Source organism: Vitis vinifera, chromosome 13 (genome assembly GCF_030704535.1).
Source record: "Vitis vinifera cultivar Pinot Noir 40024 chromosome 13, ASM3070453v1".
In the NCBI taxonomy this organism is placed as follows: domain Eukaryota; kingdom Viridiplantae; phylum Streptophyta; class Magnoliopsida; order Vitales; family Vitaceae; genus Vitis; species Vitis vinifera.
In genome coordinates, this window is record NC_081817.1 from 17,213,481 (window position 1) to 17,235,555 (window position 22,075).

The 22,075-nt window shown below is 35.4% G+C and overlaps 1 protein-coding gene across 1 annotated transcript; it reads right to left on the bottom strand.

Annotated features, from left to right (window-relative positions):
• Positions 1-1,002: 1,002 nt before the first annotated feature.
• On the bottom strand, positions 1,003-20,195 carry LOC100255666 (uncharacterized). Its single transcript, XM_010660706.3, has 8 exons — positions 19,634-20,195; positions 19,094-19,279; positions 18,894-18,992; positions 18,573-18,683; positions 10,936-11,067; positions 8,035-8,172; positions 5,741-5,974; positions 1,003-1,561 (listed from the first exon to the last, which is right to left on the bottom strand). Exons 1-8 carry the CDS (start codon positions 20,075-20,077, stop codon positions 1,163-1,165), a joined length of 1,743 nt encoding a protein of 580 aa, XP_010659008.1. The 5' UTR covers positions 20,078-20,195; the 3' UTR covers positions 1,003-1,162.
• Between the last annotated feature and the right edge of the window lie 1,880 nt (positions 20,196-22,075).

Here is a 22,075-nt window from a genome sequence, read left to right on the forward strand (position 1 = left end):
AAATTAAAAAATATATATGTAATTTACAAATAATATTTTTATAACGAGGTTAAACAAGTTATAATTAGCTAATAAGTTTAATAAGTTAAAATAATATTAATCAATTAAAAGCGTTTTAATAGATTATCCAAGTCATTTTGTGTACAATTCATTCTGATTTATTTATTAAATAAATTGAGTGCATTTGAGAGTGATTTTAAAAAACGTTTCTAACACTTTTAACACTTATATGATAAAAAATTTCAAATATTAAAAAAATTAAATACGTTTTTTAAAATCACTATCAAACATGCTCTAAATGATTTAGATTAAGTTATTTATATAATAAACTTGTGTTCACGCGAGATCATTTGGGTATGATAATTGAACAGGTGGTGTGCAAGTTAAGTAAAATTTTCATCTTGTGACACAAACTGTACAAATCATCTTGTGATTTCACTTTAATGTTTCGTTTCCTAACAGTAATTTCTTCCTTATATTTCACAGAATTTACAGTATCAATAATTTATCAACTCTTCGCTCCACATTTTCCCGTGCCTCTGGGTCAACGTCACCGATCAATACTTTTTGAGTCCTGATCTTACGCCAACTCCTATCCAGTTTAGTCCTGGGCAAGGCTTAATTTTCTAAGCTTCATTTCACTGGTGAAAGGAAGAGAGAGAAAAAAGAAGAAGAAAAGCAAAGTTTAAGCCAAATGAAACTTTTCACTATTCCTTTATCTTCTCTTTTCAATGTACTAATAAATTCAAAAGATACAAGTTTTCACACAACTTTTGTCATATTTTTATTCCCTTTGAGTTCCCTCTCTGAAACTAAGCATTGGGTTTTTGGGTCGGTTCTCATCTAGGCTGCGTCACTGAGAAATCTTACCTCTTTTGCCCTCTGGTACTTAATAGTTACTACTGAACTCAGGGTCTTATGAATTGGGCAAAGACTACACCTAAGCTAAGCTGAGCTAATCCAGCAAAAAGATTTGCAAGCAGATCATCCTACCTACAGGTATTTAGTGCAAAAATTGGCCCTGATGCATTTACACAAGCCAATGAATCCACTGAGCACTCCTACAAATTCAACATTTAGTTATGGATTCATATAATTTAGCATGTACCCAAGTTCTCCATGAAATATCCCTCAACTTGTGAAATTCCCACAACCACACAATTTAGATAACTGAAGCAAAAGGAGAAGCTGAAACTGCAGTACCTCCACCGCAGAGAAGCAGACTCCCAGATTCGATTCTGTTCTTGTAGAAGACCCTATCGAACAACAAGTTTTGTGCTGGGTTCTTCAAATTGTAGTCATCGATATCATAATAGTTTGATCTCATCCGCTGTTGGTTGCCACCATCTTTCTCAAACCTTTTTACGTAATTCCTTATGTCCTGCTGAAACCCAGAGATTCCACTTGGTTTGCGACTGATGGAGAACTGAAATTTCTGACCATGTTTGCCAATGGCACCATTTAGACCGTCTTCATTTATGGCAGCCTCATTACTGCTTCTGTTCATTGTTAAACAAGAATCCTCATGGGTAATTGAGGATTGACCTCGAGTGCTGGATTCCTGTAAGAATATATTAGAAAAGTTCTTGTTACTGTTACTTATCTACATTTTTATGCACCCAAAAACAAAATTTAAGAAAGAAAGAAACTACATGGTTACTTACACCTGTGCTGAGTTCAATCTAAAAGTTTTCATTCTAAATTTATCTTTCCCCAACAAAAGGTTAGAATACAAAGGAAAACCTTGGTTCAAAGGAAAAGCAAAGAGAACCAATCAAAATCTTTTCATGCTTTAGTATAGTTGCAAAAAACCTTTTTCATTTCTCCATCCTTCTAAAATTAAACCTCATCTTCTTCCCTCTTTTCTCAGACAAAATGAAATTACATTTACACAAGAATTTCTATCTTTAGGAATACGGTTGATGTAATTCATGCTACCAGACTTGTAGAAATTTACTTTTTAAAAACAAGAACACAAACAAATGATATGCTCTTTCACTGCTTGTTGATACATATCATCTAATGCAATATCATCACCATAAGTAATTTTCTTAGGAAAAAGATAAATTATAAGCTATTCCTTCATATAGCCACAGCTGGAAGGATTAGAAGGTAAGGTCAATGCATCTTGAGTTTATAAAATATATGGTGTAAGATACTATAAATCGTGAGAGTAAAGCAAGATGCATCTCGAGGATTTAACTTATCACCAAATTTAGATTGTATAATGTTCTTTCTGTGAACAATATCTCTTAAATATTTCATTGTACAAGGATCAACTCCATCTTTCCTTCTCACTTGAGATTTAATTACTCAATTAAATCACTGAAAATGAAAGACAAGACATTAAAAAATGACAGGTACAAAAATTATTATCAAAATTCCCAACCTGGATTTTGGAATCTTGAATTCCTATTATCATAGATTTCAATCCCATTTCTCTTTAATACTCCCAACTCCCTGGAGGAATGCTGATCACAAGCAGGATTCCTACAAGTGCAGTGGCTTGGACATTTAAAATAATTTTTTTTAAAATCAAACATGATCTTGTAAGGATAAGAAGTACAGAAAGCTGGGGCTAAGAAGTTTGGAGGGTCTTAATCAAGCCTTGCAAAGCAAATAGTTATGGAGAGATTTTCTTTTGAGCAGGAGAGCTTGTGGAGAAAGATTATTCATGGAAAATTCAGGGAGATGGAGGGGGAATGGACTACAAGAGGGGGGATAGACTACTAGAGGGGTGAGAGATTCTTTTGGGATGAACCTATGGAAAGATGTTAGAAAAGGTTGGGATGAGTTCAGTTTCAGATTAACTATCCGAATCGGAAATGGTAGATGTACAAGATTTTGGTGAGACAGGTGAGCAGGGGAGTTTAAGTTGAAAGACATATTCCCTACGTTTTTTAGAATTAAATCCTCCAAAAATGTTAAAGTTGCAGATTTATAGGAGAGAGGGGGGGGGGGCGGAGGTGGTCACTAGGAGGTTCAATTTAGAAGACTTCCAAGATTGGGAGATAGATGAGGTGATCCATTTTTTGGAGCTCATTTACATATTAAAAGTGTAAGGAGATCACACTTTACTTTGGAAAGATGATATAAGAGGAAACTTTAGGGTCAAGTTGTATTACAAATCCGTAAGTGCTGAGAATAATTTAGTATTCCCAGCCAAAGAGATTTGGGCATTCCATGCTCCACTTAGAACGTGTGTTTTTTTGTTTTTTTTTTTGTTTGCTTAGGAAGCTATTTGGGGAAAGATCTTAATTGTAGATATGTTAATGAAGAGAGAATGACCCATAGTCAACAAATGTGGCCCTTGAAATGAAAGTGAAGAATCAGTTGATCACATCTTGATTCATTGTGATAAGACAAGAGTGTTATGGACTTTTTTGTTAGCAGTCTTTGGCTTGATTTGAGTGTTTCCGACTTCAGTAAGAAATCTCTTCATTGAATGGAAATTTTTGGGGCTAGATAAGAGAAGAATGGTTTAGTGATTGACTCCAATTTGCTTATTTTCGTGTGCTTGGAAAGAACTCAATCGAAGGACTTTTGATGATGAAGAGCTCTCAGGAGTTCTTCATTAAATCACTTTTAAAGTGGTCCCATGATTCATCGAAAATGGAGAACCCCTATATTTTGAATTTATAACATGCTATTTCTTGTGGTTAGCTTTGCCTTGTTTTTGTAGGCTAACTTTGTACTTGTTTTGTGCTTGCTTTGGGATGTTTTGTGTATACTATTCGTATACGTAGGGTGCACCCTCTTTTTTGGTGTTTCTAACACATGTTTTTATTGTCTATAAAAATAAAAAAAAATAAAAAATCAAACATGATGCGAATATACTTTGGACATGACTATAAATTTGGGCTATGTCAAGGTTGAAAATAACATATTTTCTTAGAAAAAAAAAAACTAGTCTTTTGTGTGTGGGTGTGAGAGAGAGGGAGAGATGGAGCAAGGAAGAGGTTACTGGGTTCTATCATTTTTATAATCATTATTTAAAATAATTTTTAAAGATTAAACACTATGTAGATATGCTTAGGACATGGTTCTGGGGAATGAGAAAGGGAGAGAGAGAGGAGGCAAGGAGAGAGGAATGATGCGGATAGCGAGGGGGGGGAATAAGGAAGGAAGGAGAAAGAGAGAGATAAAAAGGACAAATAAGAAACCACAGGTTCAAACCTTAAGTTTTCACAATGAGAGAGGTTTCTTGGGACACTTTTTGTGGTCATGAAATTGAGTTTTCAAGAAATAATTATAAGTTAACCCAAATATCATAACTGCCATTTGTCTAGTGCAATAATAGAAGTTTTGGAGTAGCAGGTATGAATATGCAGGTTCCCATCTTGACAGTTGCCCACACTATCCCACTTTCTATGACCAGCTTGGTGGAGGCAGCACTGTGTAATGCCATTCTTAACTTTATTTATATTCATACCCTATCTTTTCCATCTTTGTAGCATCAGAATGCCTGCATTTTGTTGTTTGTGTCAATGCTACATATGGACTAAATCACTAGAATAAGGTGTCTGCTCTCATGAATTTGCATTTCACCTTCATAGTATTATGCCAAATAAATGGAGGCTCAAGTCCATCCACCAACCTTGAAAGGTGCAACTTACTACCTATTTTGAACTGTGATCATGTTCAATACAATCAAACTACTAGAAGGATACAATGATGGTGGTTAATTATGCATAGAATGTGCGTGGAATTGTGGATATGCAATCAAAACAACCAAAAGATTACTTAGCTAAAGGAAAATTCTAGCATATCCAAATCTTTTTTAAAAACACACTAGAATTTTGATGTTTTTATCATAAGGAAAAAACATTTTTCCTTTTAATAAAAAACATTATCTACAATTTTTTGCACGTTTGACCATATTGTCAATGGTTTTTCAAGTTGGAGCAGTTCTTTTATTCCCTCCAGCCTTTTCTGCTCAATTATTTCATTTATTTTTTCCAGAATTTATTATTATTTTTTGCTCTGTTTTTGGTCTTTATCTTGGTTCTTTTGCTTCTACTCGTACTAGTACAACTTCTAATTTATTTCCTTAAGTTCATATATTTCCTATGTTTTTCAAATGTTATGGAAGCATTCAAGTTTTTCAATTTAGTCCTACCATCTCAACCTTAAGACCCTAAATTTGATCGTATGAAGAATCCCAAGTATCACAACCTTGATTTGAATTGACTTCTTCCGAAAGAAAAAAATCATCCAAAAGTGGGCAAAATAATGGAAAAATCTTGAATGATAGTAATAGAAATTAAACCCTAAGTCAATAAAAACAAAACTAAAGCAATCAAATGAATGGAAATGGTCTAGTGGCTTCCATATTGAAGAGCATATACCTGTCATCTTCCAATTTCAGGCCTCAATTCAGATTTCAAAGTGTATATATACATATATACATATAAACAGAAACAGATCCAAACAACACCAATGATATTGCCCCATTTTTCATAATGAAAAGGAGAATGATTCATCCTCCAAATTGCTTGTCCAATTTGCATCCTGAGCAGACTCAATAACAAGCAGTAAATATTTTTGCAAAACCAGAGGGATTTGTGTGATGTGCCTATTCGGAGAACCAATTTGTCAGGACTGATTGGAAAATGCACGAAACACACATGAAACCGATCATTTTTAATGATGTTTAAACATTTCTTCCAGTGATATGTCTAGGTTTAGTAGTTCAGAATATCAATGACCAAAATAAACACCAGCATATCAGCAGATGTACCTGTTTAGGATTCAAGCAACTGCTGTGGCAATAGGAGGTTGAAACATCTGGACTTCCTTGGGGTAAAGATCCAGAGTCACCAACCGAGGTAGTAGCTCCAACTAAGTTGAGTGGTGGATCCTCTGGGGATGAGAAATCAGAACTATCAAATGTTGATATTGACACACATTCGTCAAAATAAGCCATGGCCTCTTCTGTCAGACGTTTTGACATCTTTCTTCTCTCAATACTAGTCTGAAATAATATTTTAGAAAATATTTTGAGAAGAATATAATAAACAAAGATAAGAAGCAATCCCCCAATCAAGCTAGATGAGAATTAAAAAAGAATCAAAACTCCATCATGCTAGTTGAGAAAAAATTTCTAATGTATCAACCTAATAATGCAAGTGTATATGGAAGGTTCCTTGGTTATAAATAATAATAATAATACTGCAAGTGTACATCCCTACAGATTGTTCAGGGTACACAAACAAGCTCCATCTAATTAATATGTGGATAGTTCATGTCAGATTGTCTCTCCAAATAATATGGAGAGGAAACCACCCCTGTTCATCCATAGCATTTGAATGCTATGTTGCATAGGTTCAAGTATGAGTGTCTGATGCAGGTATGTGTCCAAGAATTTGATCCTTCAAAAATCAAATTTTAGAATATAGGGACTTGGTTAAAAGTGATCCAAAAACAGGCATGGGTGCTTGGATATGACATAATAAAAGAAAAATCAATTAAAAATAATTTGGAAATGAAGATATCCTTTTTAAAAGATTTCATCTTTTCCATCTAATCCATTTTTTTTCTTCTTGTCCCTAAATTTTCTTACAACATTTCACTTTTTAGATAATTCCACTATTTCTCTGATGTAATTATTACTAAGAAAGTTGAAATAATAGAAGGATATCAATGAAAAAAACAAACAGCCACACCCAAAGTAAAATAGGAGGATCTGACAAGGATTCTATACCCACATCCATGTCATGTCGTGTCGACAGAGGAATTGGGCGACATTGAAGGATCAAGGTATCATAGTTTGAATGCACAAATCCATGATTTATAATGAACTAATAACCAAAAGTTTGAATGCAAAAATCCATTTGAAATTCTAAATGTCATTCATTAAGCACAATTTATGATACATTTATTTCAAAGGCAATGAAATTCTACACCAACTTATTGCGTGTCTCATGCAGCTACACCTTCTACTAAGGTGCTTCTTCAAAAACAAAGGAAAAAGGTGTAAAGAAAAGGTTTCTATTAATACGGGTAAAAAAAAAATGTATTTCCAAAATCTCTTCTTGGAAGCTCCTTTACAAAAGCATTTTATATATATATAAGGAAAAGTACCATATTACGAAGAGGCACTAAAATAGCAACCTAAGATGTACAAAACAGAAAGGGAAACACTCACCCCCTAACAAGTGAAACAAAAGACTGTCCACAAGGATATACAATAAACAACCCCTCCTTCAATGGGAATCCACCCAATCAATTAACTCAAAAAAGGTCGATGGATCATCTTTTATAAACAATTTAGTCTCCAACCAAAGAAGTAAAGAAAAGAAGTTTTCAGCCTTTGGATGGATAACACCTCATCTTCAAAGGTGATCCTATTCCTTGCTTTCCGAACTGTCCAAACGATACATAGAGGGTCCGCTCTCCAAACTGTCTTGCGCTTTTTTCCCACAAAGGGCCCATTCCAACCCAAGAGGGTTTCCCTAATTGAAGAAGGAAACACCCAAGACACTCCAAAAAGAGTGAAGAGCATCTCCCACAACGCCCTTGTCTTTTCACAATAGAGAAGGAGGCGGTCTATGGATTCCTCATCTGCATGACAAAAAATAACATCTATTTGCTAAGGCCCATCCCCTCTTTTGAATTGGTCCAAAAATAACATCTATTTACTGAAACAACCTTTTAGCAATGAAACCACTTTTACCTTGAAATGCTTTATTTATGACCAACAAAAACACTAAATCCTTTTTAATAGCCAGAACAAGTTTTACATATTCCAAAACCAGTGTCAAATGGGGACTCCACTTGCTTTATAAACCAAAGCAAAATGCTCATTTCTGTGGGAAACAAATAACCAATTAATGAAAGTGGGCTATCAAAACATAGATGAAACTTGTGCTGGACAGTTCTCTTGCTAATGTGGTTTTCCAGACAGGAATATGTGATTAAAGTTGCATGTGTCCAAACACACCGCAGGACAGGTAGATTAATCCATGCACCTGGTACAAGTTTCTTAGCATTTAATGTTACAAAACTGGGTGATGGAAGTTCAATAAAGCATACTTTTCTCCCCATACGGGACTTTGGTGCAGTGGTAATCTTTGGCTCTGGAAGTATCTCCTTCAGGATTCTACTCAGCTCTTGCCCTCGATGCTCCTCAACAGCCAGGTCTGCTCGAAGTTTTCTAGCCCGTTCTTGGGACTGTAAGTTGAAGACAATGCCAACTTAATGGATCGTTATTTACAGAACACAAAAGGTAAAGTAAGAGATCCTAAAATGCGATGTATCACAAGATAAATACATATAATGCACCTGTGCCATGCATGACTAAAGAAGGGAGAAAAAAGAATCAATAACTCTTTTATGTTATGCATGCATAATACATGGAAAATTGCTATGCATGCACAATACATGGAATTTTTATTTTTATTTATTTATTTATTTTGATAGGTAAAGCATAGAAAAAAATTTATATATAAAAAGGGTAAAGAGCACCCAAAGGCCAACCCCAAGCATATAGGGAGTGTACAAGAGGCACCTAAAGGCAAGAACAAAAAAAGAAGAGGGGATACAAAAAATCCACCCACCTTCATCTAGAACCGAACCAATCAAAAAAGTTGATTAAAAGTAAAGGACCTTCATCTATAAACAACTTAGTCCAAGACCACAAATTACATACAAAAGAATTTTTAATCCTTTGAATTGAAAGCTCCTCATCATCAAAAGCAATCATGTTTTTTTCCTTCCAAACTAACCAAAAGAGACATAAGGGAGCTGCCTTTCACACCTTTCTATGCTTCTTGCCCACAAAAAAACCATGCTAACCAAGAAGGGTCTCTCTAACCAACAAAGGGAGCCCACATAGAGCAAATAATAACTCCCACAAAACCCTAGCCTTGGTGCAATGGATTAGAATATGATTAATAGACTCTTCTTCAGCACAACAAAGGAAGGATCTATTGGCTATGGATCACCCCTCCTTTTTAGTTGATCCAAGGTTAAAACCTTACCCCATGAAGCTTTCTAAGCCAAAAAACCCACCTTGGTAGGAACACAAGCTCCAAATGATGCTCCTTAGGAACCAGACTGCATATCTAAGCTCAAAAGCACTATAAAGGGACTTAATAGAAAATTTCCCATCTTTAGTCTCTTTCCATAACACCCTATCCTCCAATCTGGATATCAACCTTTTCCCTTGTATTTTCAAAAGGAACCTCTCCACTACCTCCACCTCTCAATCATTGAAAGGCCTAGAGAACCGGGGATTCCAACCTCCCTTCTCACCTGTAGAGTCCCAAAACCTTTGCCACCCACACCTCTTTTGAAGCTACTAAGGCATACAAAGAGGGGAAAGAATTGCATAAAGCATCATTCCCACATCACTTGTCCTTCCAAAATCTCATTCTTCTACCATTCCCCGCAGAGAACACAATTTTGTTGTGCAATAAAGACCCTTCCTTCCTGGTTTCCTTCCACAACCAATTCATACCCCTCTTTCACTTCTCAGGTACATCACTTCCCTTTCTTCTCCCTAAACTTCCTACTAATAACTTGTTTCCAAAGAGTCTCCCTTTCTATAGCAAAGCGTCAACTCCATTTACACAAGAGGGCCCTATTGAGTGTAGTTGGGCATCTAACACCCAAGGAACCCTTCCTTTTATCTAAACAGACAATTGCGCACTTTACAAGATAAGGCTTCCTTTCCAAAGCCCTCCACCCCAAAGAAAGTTCCTTTAGATCTGCTCTAGTCTCAATCTAACCACTCTTGGCATGCTCATCAAAGACATGAAGTAAATGAGCAAACTAGACAAAGTACTCCATATGAGAGTGATTCTCCCCCCTTTAGAAATAAATTGCCTCTTCCACATGGTTAGCCTTTTACGAAACCTCTCCTCTACCCCATCCCAAACTACCACAGATTTATGTGGAGAGCCCATAAGAAGCCCCAAGTGGGTGGAAGGAAGTGCCCCCACCTTGCATCCAAGCTCAAGGGCCAAAATCTCTAAATTCTCTACCCTTCCCATTGGTAAAATTTCACTCTTATCCAAATTGATTCTCAAACCTGATATGGTTTCAAACCACATTAACAACCAGCTCAAATAAGTCATTGAATCCTGGGAAGCCTCACAAAATACAAGTGTATCATCAGCAAACAACAAGTGAGTGATTTGATCCCCATCTCCACCCCTTCCATTTACCCTACAGCCAAATAAAAGAACCTTCACTCACTGCTCTATTGATAAGACTACTTAAAGCCTTCATCCCAATCACAAATAAATAGGGCAATAAAGGATCCCCCTGTGCTATGGAAGAAACATGACGGTGTGCCATTAATCAAAACAAAGAATGTCGCGGTGGAGATGCACCATCTTATCCAACCTGCCCATTTCTCCCCGAAACACATTTTTTGCATCACAAGCAACAAAAAATTTCAATTCATGTGATCATACGTCTTCTCTATGTCTAGCTTGTACAACACACCGATCTCATTCCTTTTCAACAAAGAATCTATGGCCTCATTAGCAATTAAAGCATCATCAAGAATTTGTCTTACACCACCTTACCCACCCACCACCTTACAATACATGGAAAATTATGACAATGATGTACATGCAATTGGACAAACCGTACTGCCTACAGATGCATCAAAATCAAATGAATAATTGGATTAAAATAGCAGAAGAAGAAATTAAGCCCTTTGTATCCCAAAATAAAAAAGAAAAATCATTGTTTAATTTACATTTCCGGTAATTTGATTTATATGAACATTTCAAAACCAAAACATATTTTGTAGAGTCAAATTACTTTATTAAAAATTGCACATATCCTTATGTCCTAAGAGACTGATGTTTTTAAAGTTGGCTAAATGGCATCATCAAATATCCTAACTATGTGGCATCATAACACAACACATGGTCTACCATTTCAACCTCAAATTCAGCTCAAGTTAGAGCAAGGGAATACCTGCTCAAGCTTTTTAGCATATTCTTCTCTAATGTCCAGAACCAATTCAACTGCCCCAGGGTTAACCAAGTCAGGAGGGATATCAGTGACATTGGTAGTTGCAATACCAGCAGCATTATTTCTTCGGATAGCCTGAAAATGATAAGAATCAAAGAAAAAAGTCGGTGTATAAATAAGCAGGATACAATCAGATAAGAAAGTACTAACAGTAGTATAAGTCTGGGCAAGTCCTAGCTAACCAACAATTTAAAATGGAAGTGTGTGGGAAAGTGGAAGAGCATTCCAAAGATACTATTGGAGTAGAGAACCTCTCTGCATGCACACATAAGTATGTATCTTGGCATATATAACTTAAAAGTCATCAATGATGAATTGAAGTTCAAATTTAATAATTTGAAAGGCGATCATTCTCAGGTACTTCCAAATAGGACTAAGGTAGGTTACCAAGGCGTATACATATAAGAACTACTTTTATTGAAATGGCATCATGGTGAGAGAAGAGATAAACATCATGACCTTGCCTCTTTGTCTAGTTTAGCTGATATTTCATTGGATGAATATATGGCTCTCTATAGACGTCTTAAACCACTCTCTTGTATAGGTTTCATTTGTAATTTGAAGTTCGACAATCATTAGGATGAGTCTTGCAAGAGAATTGTTTTGCCCCCATAAAAGGTGTGCGCTTAAACTGACATGGAGTATCCATGCAAGCATCTTTCTGTCTGCAGGTTTCAAAGTGTTTCTGTGAGCGTCTTTTTTTGTTGGCAATTTCGGGTCAAAATTCCCATTGTGTTCTCTTACCTCAATTGCTTTAAATCCTTCCTTAAACTTCCATCATTTCCAAATTGTTCGTGATTGAAGATTGCTATAGGAGATGGTGAGAGTTTTTGAGGTGATGGATGATATAAAACATTGATCAACCAAGTTTTAAAATTTTATTATTTTGTTGAAAATTGGAATTGAAGATTAAGGGTGTAAAAATTTGTGTTTAAACATTTAGATCAATCACACTAAAGGGTAATATTTTCTATTATACCCAGAATTTCACAATTCCGTTTGATTGATTAGGATTTGATCACATCTACAAAATCTTTCTTTTGTTCCAAACAAATTTGAGTTGTTGGATGGAGATTAAAATTCTAGTATTTAAGCCTTATTTCCAAAAGAGGGTTTGATGGATGTGAGAGCTAGGTGGACTCTTAAGCTTCAAGTTCTTTACCTATATTGGGGGTTTTCAATTAGAAAAAGAAATTTATGGGTTATGAGCTAAAAATCATCTTTGAAGTGAGAAAATTTATTTCAAAATGGGTTGATTCAGTGTAAGCTTTATGTCTAGTCTTATATTCGTCATCTTTAGGAAAATCTTCTTCTTGTATGGATTCAAGAAGACATCAAGATCAAGTTTGGTATGGACTCCAAGTATGCTTTAGAAGAAAAAGTGGGTAGCTTAAGTTTGAAAGTTTTAAGCAAGTGATCCAAGAGACAATTGAAGGTTTGGGCTAGGTAAATCCTTATACTTGGTTAATTTTCGTCATAGTAGATTTTTTTTATTGTCTATAGGCTTGTGATTTTTTATCTCTTCAAAGGTTTTCTACGTTAAATCTTGGAGTTAGTGTCTCTTTATCTTAATCTCACTTTTTCATTAGTTTATCTTAGCTTATGGAATTTCCATTGAATTATTATGTTGGTTGATTGAGGAAATGAGTTGGAATTAGATCATTTAAGCTTTGGAATAGTATGAAATAATTTCTGATTTGGCATCGTTATTAATGGATATGAGAATATATTTTTAGGTAGATAAAATGTCTTGTATACCTTGGTTGGGGAGTGTTAACTTATTTGCATGTGAATTGCATTGACTATCATGTTGGGAGAGTATTGGTGCATCCATTATTTCTTATGCTTTGCTTGTTTGTTGGTAGGATTGAAAAAGAAGATCCAAACAATTGAAAAAATCAAAGGGAGGGAGTGTGGTTAACATTTGTAAGATACTATCTCAAATTGACTTAAGAACACCTATTCACCCCCCTCCCTCCTTCCTCTTCTTAGTGTTATTCGTAGTTGAGATTTATCCATAGCCTCAACTTCTACAGAAAGTTTCCGAGGTTGGAAAAAAAACAAAGGAAAAATCATTTTCCGGAAAGCTATGAGAAAATGTCAAAGCAAAGGTATAGGTTGGCTGCACATAATGAAATAAATAACAGAATTCATTTGGCTAGTTTGTAGCCACAGGCATTAATCAAGAGGTCGCTTTACCTCACCCTGTTCTCTATCAGTAATATCAACATTTTAAAACTTGTTGAATGGTATAAAAAATTGGCCACTTCACTGAGTTCAGTCAGATTCTAACTTCTGTGTTTTTTTATTTTTATTTATTTATTTATTTTATCAGAAACTTCTCTATGTGTTATAGTCATTGTATCTTGTTTGATCTGATGAATTTGAACTTCCAGTTCATAGAAGCAAACAACAACATCAATCTTTGAATAGCTTTGATCGATTGCATCCCGGATTTCCTTGGCTATAGGGAGAACTCCCAATCCTTTGCTAATCTCAGGTAGCATTGTTTTTTTTTTTGATAAGTAAACACACATATATTAGCAAAGGAATCTCAGGTAGCATTGTGTTCAGCAACCAGGACATCACAATCAAATTCTCAACATCCCACAGCATATTTTGAATTTGTTTCTTCTAATTTTGCAATAGCTCCAAATGTATAACCCATCTTTCCTCTACTCTTGAGGAGCCGCTTGGTAGATTGGGACCATTCTAGAAAATTGGTATCTTCAAGTTTTATTATGGTGATCTGAAGAGTAAGGTTATCATTTTGAAAGGCAGTAATTGGCTAGGTTGGTTGCTAGCTAGTTTATAGTTTAGAAGATGATTGGCTTTCAAAAGTGATCAACATAATTTTTGTTTAAATGGAAGAAGAAAACAAGAGATAAAAATACGCTAGTTAAATAATTGAGGGAAAAACGACTGCTGCCATTAAGGCTGCTTAGAAGAAGAAATGCTTTACTAAGCAGGAAGCAGAAAAAATTTACAACCCTAATTTGGCTCTAATACTATGGAACACAGTTTAGAGAAATTGAATTCTATTCTCATATTTGATGGGATTTCAAGCTATTAGATTTATATATAAACCTAAGTTGATGTATATTTACAAAGAAGGGAAAAAAAATAACACACTGATTTCCTGAATCCATACATAATTGTACGCTCTAAAAAAGGAACAAAGATAATTTCAAAACTTCAGGATAGCCGAAAATTAATTAGGCAACTTCAAATTTCCTTTGATTTCTTCAAATCTGCCAGCACTTAGTAGTCTCAAATACGGTATGCAAGCCTACCCCTTTTTAGTATATGATTAGCAACCAAAGCAAAGAAGGTTGGATTAAGAAAAGGGAGTAAAGCAAGCCCTCTACCCTACGAATCTAACTAGTTTTGTGGTGCACTAACTAGACCCTTAGAGTAATTCAGTTGATACAAAGGTGTGCTTGAAGTGCAGAGTTTGTCGCCCCTATTGAGTCAGACCCTTCCCCCATAAGGGAACCTTTCATGCAAGATCTATGAGCTACCAGCCCAAGAGTCTATTGGAGCAAGGACTAGAGCAAGTGGAGTGTACAAAGCAAACGCATGAAGTGATAGCAACCAACAAACTATTGGTATAGTGGTTCCAAAGGCTGTTTAAGAAATCACAATAGGCTTCCTCATATCATCAAACGTATTGTACAAGAGATTCCACCTAATATTTGAGCATGACTTTCTCCATGTATAAGTCCCCTTCTTTAGTGAACATACTAACACAGCCTGCTCAAAATGATCCCTCATTTGAGCTCTATAAGGGAGCAGGGAGCTTCTGGAAGAATTCTAGAGAGACTAGAGAGTTCTTGAGAACTCTTGTAAGTAGCTTGTATATAGCTTTTGTGTAGGAATTTCTAGAGAATTCTAGGGTTTTAAGAAACCTTTAAGAGTTCCAGAGAGTTTTCTTGGTACCTATAAATAGGAAGAGGCCACATTTGGTTAAGACACCAAGTACTTGAGAGCATTCCAATCCTTGTAAAGTCCTCTTCTGCAATACAAGTTCCATTCTTTCAAACTCTCTAATTGTTGTTTCCTTTGTGTGTTCCTAGCTTCCGAATTGAGTAACTTAACTTAGCAAGCTAAGTAGGTGGGAAGGCTGACTTAGCAACTTCAAGAAGGTTGAGTTGTCTAAGTGTCATAAGGGTGCTTAGGAAACACCTAAGTCCATGACATTATGCTCCAAATCACTCTGCATAGACAAAAAATACTTGTCATTTGGACGACATGACTCCAAAACAAAATACCACAACATACCAAAGTGATAGCAATTAACCACTAACCCATTTGGAAAGCCTAACTAGATAGGAAACGGTAGTAATATGATTTCCACCAAATTAGAAGACCACCAAAACATGCCTATACTAGCATCAGTTATATTAAGCTTTTTATTCCTTAGCTAAAGAAGAACACTGTCAGTAGCCAGCCTCTTTAAGCCTCAAAAAGACCAAAAAAGAAGAACATCTAATTGATTTCAACACAGGCTTAACTAAAAATGTGTCATCAGGGATGAAATTCCGAATGTCCCTGATTTCAAAAAAATAAACATTAATATAACTATAACTGTCACAATACTCCAACTATTAATGTTTTTTTCTATATCCTCTATAACCCAATTTACAAGACCAGGATGTCAAATCCACCCGCTTAGAGAAATTCTCTCCTTCTATTGATTAGGCAAGATTTGACAAAAATATACTGACATAAAGACTTTTTTTTTTTTTTTGATGAATATACTGACATAAAGACTTGGCCACCATACTTCATTGTTCTAACCAACAATCAATGATTAATGAGAAAAATCACAAATGGTTGATTCCTTTTTAGATGGGGATTTTAGAATCAATTAAGGGTAGAAGGAGCAAAACAACTTCTTAGTGAAAAGCAAAGTCATTCTCTTTTGGTAATTGTTCAAGCATCAGTTCTTATAGCAAAACTTAGGCTGAAGATCTACAACCAACCTAACTATGAGCTTTATTTTATTAGTAAGGGGATGAACTTCCCAGATGAAGCTATTCTACTCGAGGTAGGCAAAGAAGAAAACAAAACTCCTCATGATTGGCAAATGTTTTCTGATGATGCAATAAATCAAAACAGAAATGGAGCTGCCCTTCTACATGCTATCTTAAAGCTTGCCAAAAGGAGCTTATCTTCCTGCTGTCAAGTTGAGGTTCTTTTGCACAAACAATATCGCAGAATATTCTGTGTATCACGGGCACTTCAAAGTAAAGAAAGTCCCTCAACTTGAGAGTCAAGGACATTGGTGTATATGGAGATTCATCATATCATATTTCAAACTAATGATTGGAAAACCAAAGATCAACAACAAATACAACCATGAATTTTATATGACAAATTCCCTAAAAAGTAATGACATACATGCTATGATTCTAGTTCTCACCTCCATATCTTTACCATAACTTCTATGACTTCTTTAATAATATATAACCCTCATATGACATGTCAATTAGTCCTTCCTATTTTCACAATCAATTACAAGGGTAATGAGTGGCCCTCAACCTATCTTTGTCCATTTTTGGGAGGCAACCATAAGACCGCATGATTCTAGAAATTGTGATCAAGAAAGTGTGGAAGCATCTCGACTATTCGAAAGAAGCTGAATTATTTCTATAAAGTATGATCACTTTGGTTCAATCTTGATTAGTCAATATCCCCACCTACTTTTTATCTATTTATACAATACCAATCAAAATAAAATCCAAGATTGAGAGGATTAGAGGGATTTTCAATGGTTAGATATTGGCTTATAGGAAAGAGCATTAGATTAGGTGGGATACCTTCTATCAACCTAAAATTCAGGGTTACGAGGTGGGAGGATTTCCTTGAGAAAAGAAGCACTCATGTATAAGTGGTTGCAAAAATTTTTTAAGGCAGAAGCCTCTTTTTGGCATTCTCCCCTAGGAGCAAGTACAGTTGCAGAGAGATGCTAGAGATCTCAACCTTTTTTACGAGTAAGAAAAGATATACCAAAAGTCACTAAGAATTCATACCAAGTATACAACAAACACCCGAAGAAACAACGAAGAGAAAAGAGAGGAAAACTGAAAGGCATCAAACAAAAGCATGGGTAACATTGTATCAATGAAATTTAGAGAGGACAAGCTTTCTTCCCATAGGAAATCCCTAGGACAACAAGATTTTTGACTTAATGCAGAAGCTTTTCAATCCAAATCCAAAACCTACACCCTTTCAAAAATAGACTGGTTCCACTCCATCTAAACAACAGAAAATGCATGGAAGTTTTGTTTTCCACATCTTCCTATTCCTTTTAACCAACAGACCTATTAATCCAACACCCTTGAGAGCTCTTCATAGCAAAAGGCTTTCACATAAGAGATTCTAGAAGCAGAGAGGAGCAAGGCCCAAAGAGAATGAGGCATCTTAAAATAAAGAAAAATATGGTTGGATGACTCCTTACCTACTCGCACAAACAAAACCAATTTACCAAATTCCTGCCTTTATGAATTAATTGATTGAAGAAGAATGGGATTCCCAGACCAAAGAAGATGGAAAAGGAGCGCTGACCCAAGGAAAAAACAGCTTGAAGAAAAGATTGGATTGAAAAGCATCCTCTCATATGGTAGCTCTAGAACAAAGTCCTCTCTACCCTGTGATGACTGACATCTCATTGGCATTCATGGAAAGTGATTCCCTAGGGTTTTTATAGTTTCATTTCAAGTCAGGTACATTGCTGGAAATGAATCCAACATCAGGTTCTAGGATTACTTTTAATACTTTGTCTCCCTTCCTCCACCTCCATCTTCTTTCAAGAACAATCAAAGCTTCCATTTCTAATATCTTTCCACTGATTCTCCCTAATGGAAACTTGATTTCCACATTAACCTTTTTTTTTTTTTGATAGATTCCACATTTACCTTAATGATTCACCAGAAGAAAATTTTCTCCTTCCTTGGTGACACCTCTCACCTTCTGCTTTGGACAAAAAAGAGTTTTGCCATGGATAAGACAGATTTCTCATCCTCTAAATCTATTCTCAGATTTCCCTCCAAGAGGAGATCTCTACCTTATTTCTGCCATCCATATTGACATGGAGCTCTAGAGGCAAGCCATGCCAAATCCAACATCCACCTCCCAATCCCCTTGCCCCCACCAAAACATCAACTATTCAATGATTTTGATGGATTCATGATCCAGAAAAAGGTCAAAGCTCTTGCATAATCAGTATCATTAAGAAATACATCATTTAACCTATCCTATAGAATTTACAAATATTCCTAACTAGTTTGACATCAACGAACTACAAAATTCCTTAATTAATTTATAGCTTAAACAGTTCTATATATAGGAATTTCAAATTTAATTTACTAGTTTTGATATGAAAAGGTATATGCTTGCAGTATTGAAATTGTCTTCTTCATTAACTTCCAACAGGAGTGAAGATTCTTTGATGAAATTCCAAATTTAATTTTCATGACAACATCATTAAGATGCTAAAAACTGATTGTTTAATTAAAAACAAATCACAGAGTTATATCCCAAGAACATTTGGGCGCCATGAAGCCATAAGAGCTTACACTTTCAAGGTCATTTTGGATGTCAGATATAGCTCGCCTCACTTCTGATCGGACAGTTTCATATATTCCACTGGCAGTGTTATCACCTTCCAAGTCATTCCTCTGAAATGACTGCAAATGTAGACACAAAAACCATATATTAGGAGAACATTTAGCCATCTCCATGTATAACCTGCAAATTTTTATTATTTATAGGTTTGCATAATACCATTTAAATTTAACAATTAATTATTTTAAAAACTACCTAAGTACCAGTAACAAGACAATGAGCTTTAAGTTGTTCTATCCAGGCCAAAAGACAACAAAAAGTCTACCACATACCTTAATCTGTTCACAAACTGCTTTTATAGTTTTCTCTTCAGCCTCAGAAAAAGACCCCACTGAAAATTCATCTTCCGAATTAGGAATTTGCAAACCAGACTGAAAAGGAACAGATACACCAGTAACAATATTAAAAATTGTAGCTCCACGCATAATAAAATTACAAGCAACAACAGGGTCCTTCAACTTTCTACACTTACAGCAGAACGATCAGAAAGCTCAGAAGGCCGATGCTGACTGGACCGTGTCTGTGTGTTGTTTATTTGATCCGAAAATTCAGAAGAAGGTCGAATCAAATTAGCCCTTTTCCCATTATTAGGAGCTAAATTCAAATTTCTTCTGTTTCGACTATTCACTGATAAACTACATTCTTGTTCAACTTCACTCTGCAAAAGCAATGAATCCTATGAATTTCAAGTTTCAAGCAACAAGAAATTTTCAGAATTTCACCAGCCCCCCATCCAATTAGCATGAATACAGGGAAAAGGAGAAAAGAAAAATCCACCACAGCATTATCCATCAATTTCGGAAAGGAATGGACATTGAACAACACAAAAAATGTTTCAAAATTCCACTTCCCCTGTGCTTGATTTCCGGGAAAATGCAAATTAAGATAACCAAAGTCATTTCTAGTATAATCTCTAAAAAAATAAATAATTTTAAAAAAAATGAATTGTAATCCTCATAACTATACTGAACAGGGTACCAAGTTCCCACAAATGAACAAAGAATCATCCAACCTCGGAGCTCCAGCGATTCCCCCTCGGCACCGGCCTCCGCGAAACGGACCGGCTCCGCCCAATCCCCTTTCCACCGCCCGCAATCTGATTCCCGGCACTGGAAGTCCTGGAAACCGACCGCCCCCTCGTGGCGTCCACAACTTCCGAATTTGGGGCACTAAATTTGGATGCCTTCCGCTCAAATTTGGACTCGGAATCGGTTGCATTTTGGGATTGAACCGGATTCTCTGGTGGCAATGTGTTGGTGGTAGTCCAGAAAAGGGGATTGTCCCTCTTGTTGAGAAAGTCAGCAGTATCCAACTGGTCTCTGGATACAGCGCTGACACTTCTGGATCTTCTGGGAGGATGAATAGTAGTAGAAGAAGAAGAAGAAGAGGAAGTGTTTGTAGTGGAAGAAGCGAGATTTCCTCTTCTGGAAGTGGATTTGAAGGCTGAGACCGCCATTTTAGTGCATGGAAAAGTGAAAACGAAACCCTAGATTTGCAGAAAGGTGAAGGAAGCAAATATGATTTGCTAGGAAATGGAGACAAAACTCAACTCCCAATGTCAGCAAGGTGTCGTGCCCAGTCGCTGTTGTCGAATATTTCAATTTTCCAACGTGCGTTCAACCCGGGTCAACCCGACCCTAAAAATTACGGGTAGGAATTGGTTAAACTTGGGCCGAATTTAGGGTCAAATCAAACCTTTTATATCAAGGCCATTCATAGCTTTCTTCACGTCAACCCTGTTTCAAGTTCCTCTTTCTTAACATGAGAATTATGCTTTAGGCTGTTCACATATTTGGGTTAATGAACATAAAATTTTATAGGGATAACTTATTAAAAGGATGAAATCATACTATTTTGTAAAATTGACCCTTTATCATTTTTTAATCTAAAAAATACTCATTTTGGACAAAAATGTCCTTATTTTTTTCTTGTAAAAATAAATATTTTTTAAAAACATGCATGCAAATAATAGAAGTGTTGAAGGGCATTTATGTAAAAATTGAGTAACATTTCAAGGTAAAAAATGGGAGATGTTAGTTTTACAAATTTGAGATCTTTTTCATCCCTTTTAATCAATTAATCCAATTTTATAAAATGAGATCTCAAATATAAAAGAAAAAGGAATTCAAAATTGATTCAAAAAACATGTTGGCAAAAAAACCCCTCTAAAGTCAAATCAATTTTACTAGATCTAGGTCAAATGGATTTCAAATGCAACACACAAAAACCAATTTTGAAAATGATTATGCTAAATTCAAGTTCCTTTGTTTTCTTGAAATATTCTTTTCAATTTTCTTGGATTTCCCCTCCTTGTATTGAATTGTTTGATATGGTGAGTGGTTGATGTTAAGTACCAAATGGATTTCTATTTACAACCTGATAGCGATTGTCTTTTGTTATTTTCTATGCTTAAACTTGTTAAGATAAAGCCTTTAAACACAATAACATGATGTAACATTTTGATTTGACTAATGATATCAGTTTCAATTTACAATTCTACTCTTGCATGATGACATATTTGAGCATTTTATTTTGATCACTTGTATTCTACATGACTTTAGTGTATTAAAAGTTGTATCGAATATTCAAGTTATGAGTTCCTTATAAGTTGATAAGTTAATTTATGACTAGTTGATAGACTTAGACAATCTATTAAAGTTGTAAAACATTACCTTTTAATTAGTGGGATGACTTATCTTATTCATTAAGATGGGTTTCCCATGATGAGTGTATTAGTGTGTATAGTTACACATTGAATAAGACCTATAGAGACTCATGACTCATGGTTGTCAGGATGTTAGGGTTATGGGTTCTTTACAGGTTAATTATTTAGTTTATGACTAGTTCATAGACTTAGGCAATCTATTAGAGTTGAAGTGTACTATCTTTTAATTGGTGGGATGACTTATCTTGTTCATTAATATGGTTTTCCTATGATGAGTATACCATAGTGTATGGTTACACATTGAATAAAACCTATGGAGACTCATGACTCATAGTTATCAAGATGTCATGACTTTTCTAATCTTTATGTTATATGGGTTCTCAACTTTAATAGAATATTGTGTTAGCACTGAGATCATTAGTTACTTTAACTTACGAGTGAAATCCTAAAAGTGACCATACATTTCCTATAAATTGGGTGAGTGGTATGTGGTTTAGGCAAGTGGAAACATATATTCTCAACAGAGGCACTATAATATCTCATGGGTTTGAGATACTATGTCCCTTAGGTGATTATAAGGATTTCATAATCATGTAGTCTATGGTCATAACAATTCCTTCAATGGAATTCAACATGTCTTTTATGGACTAGAATATGCAAGTTGATTATGATATAAGAGGATCTAAAACTCAAGGATTGAGAGGTAATCTTGAAAGGTTGATAACAATTGCCTTGTTGGATTACAAACATCAATAGAGTACTTGCATATAAGCCTTTAAATAATAGATA

What these genes read in the sequence shown, in the direction of transcription:
- LOC100255666 (XM_010660706.3), bottom strand. Translation starts at nt 20,077, where the DNA reads ATGGCGGTCTCAGCCTTCAAATCCACTTCCAGAAGAGGAAATCTCGCT. An exon ending in TCCAAAATGACCTTGAAAGT is followed by an intron (nt 11,068 to 18,572) that starts GTAAGCTCTTAT and finishes TATCATTTTCAG; the next exon opens with GCTATCCGAAGAAATAATGC. An exon ending in AGTCCCGTATGGGGAGAAAA is followed by an intron (nt 5,975 to 8,034) that starts GTATGCTTTATT and finishes ATATTATTTCAG; the next exon opens with ACTAGTATTGAGAGAAGAAA.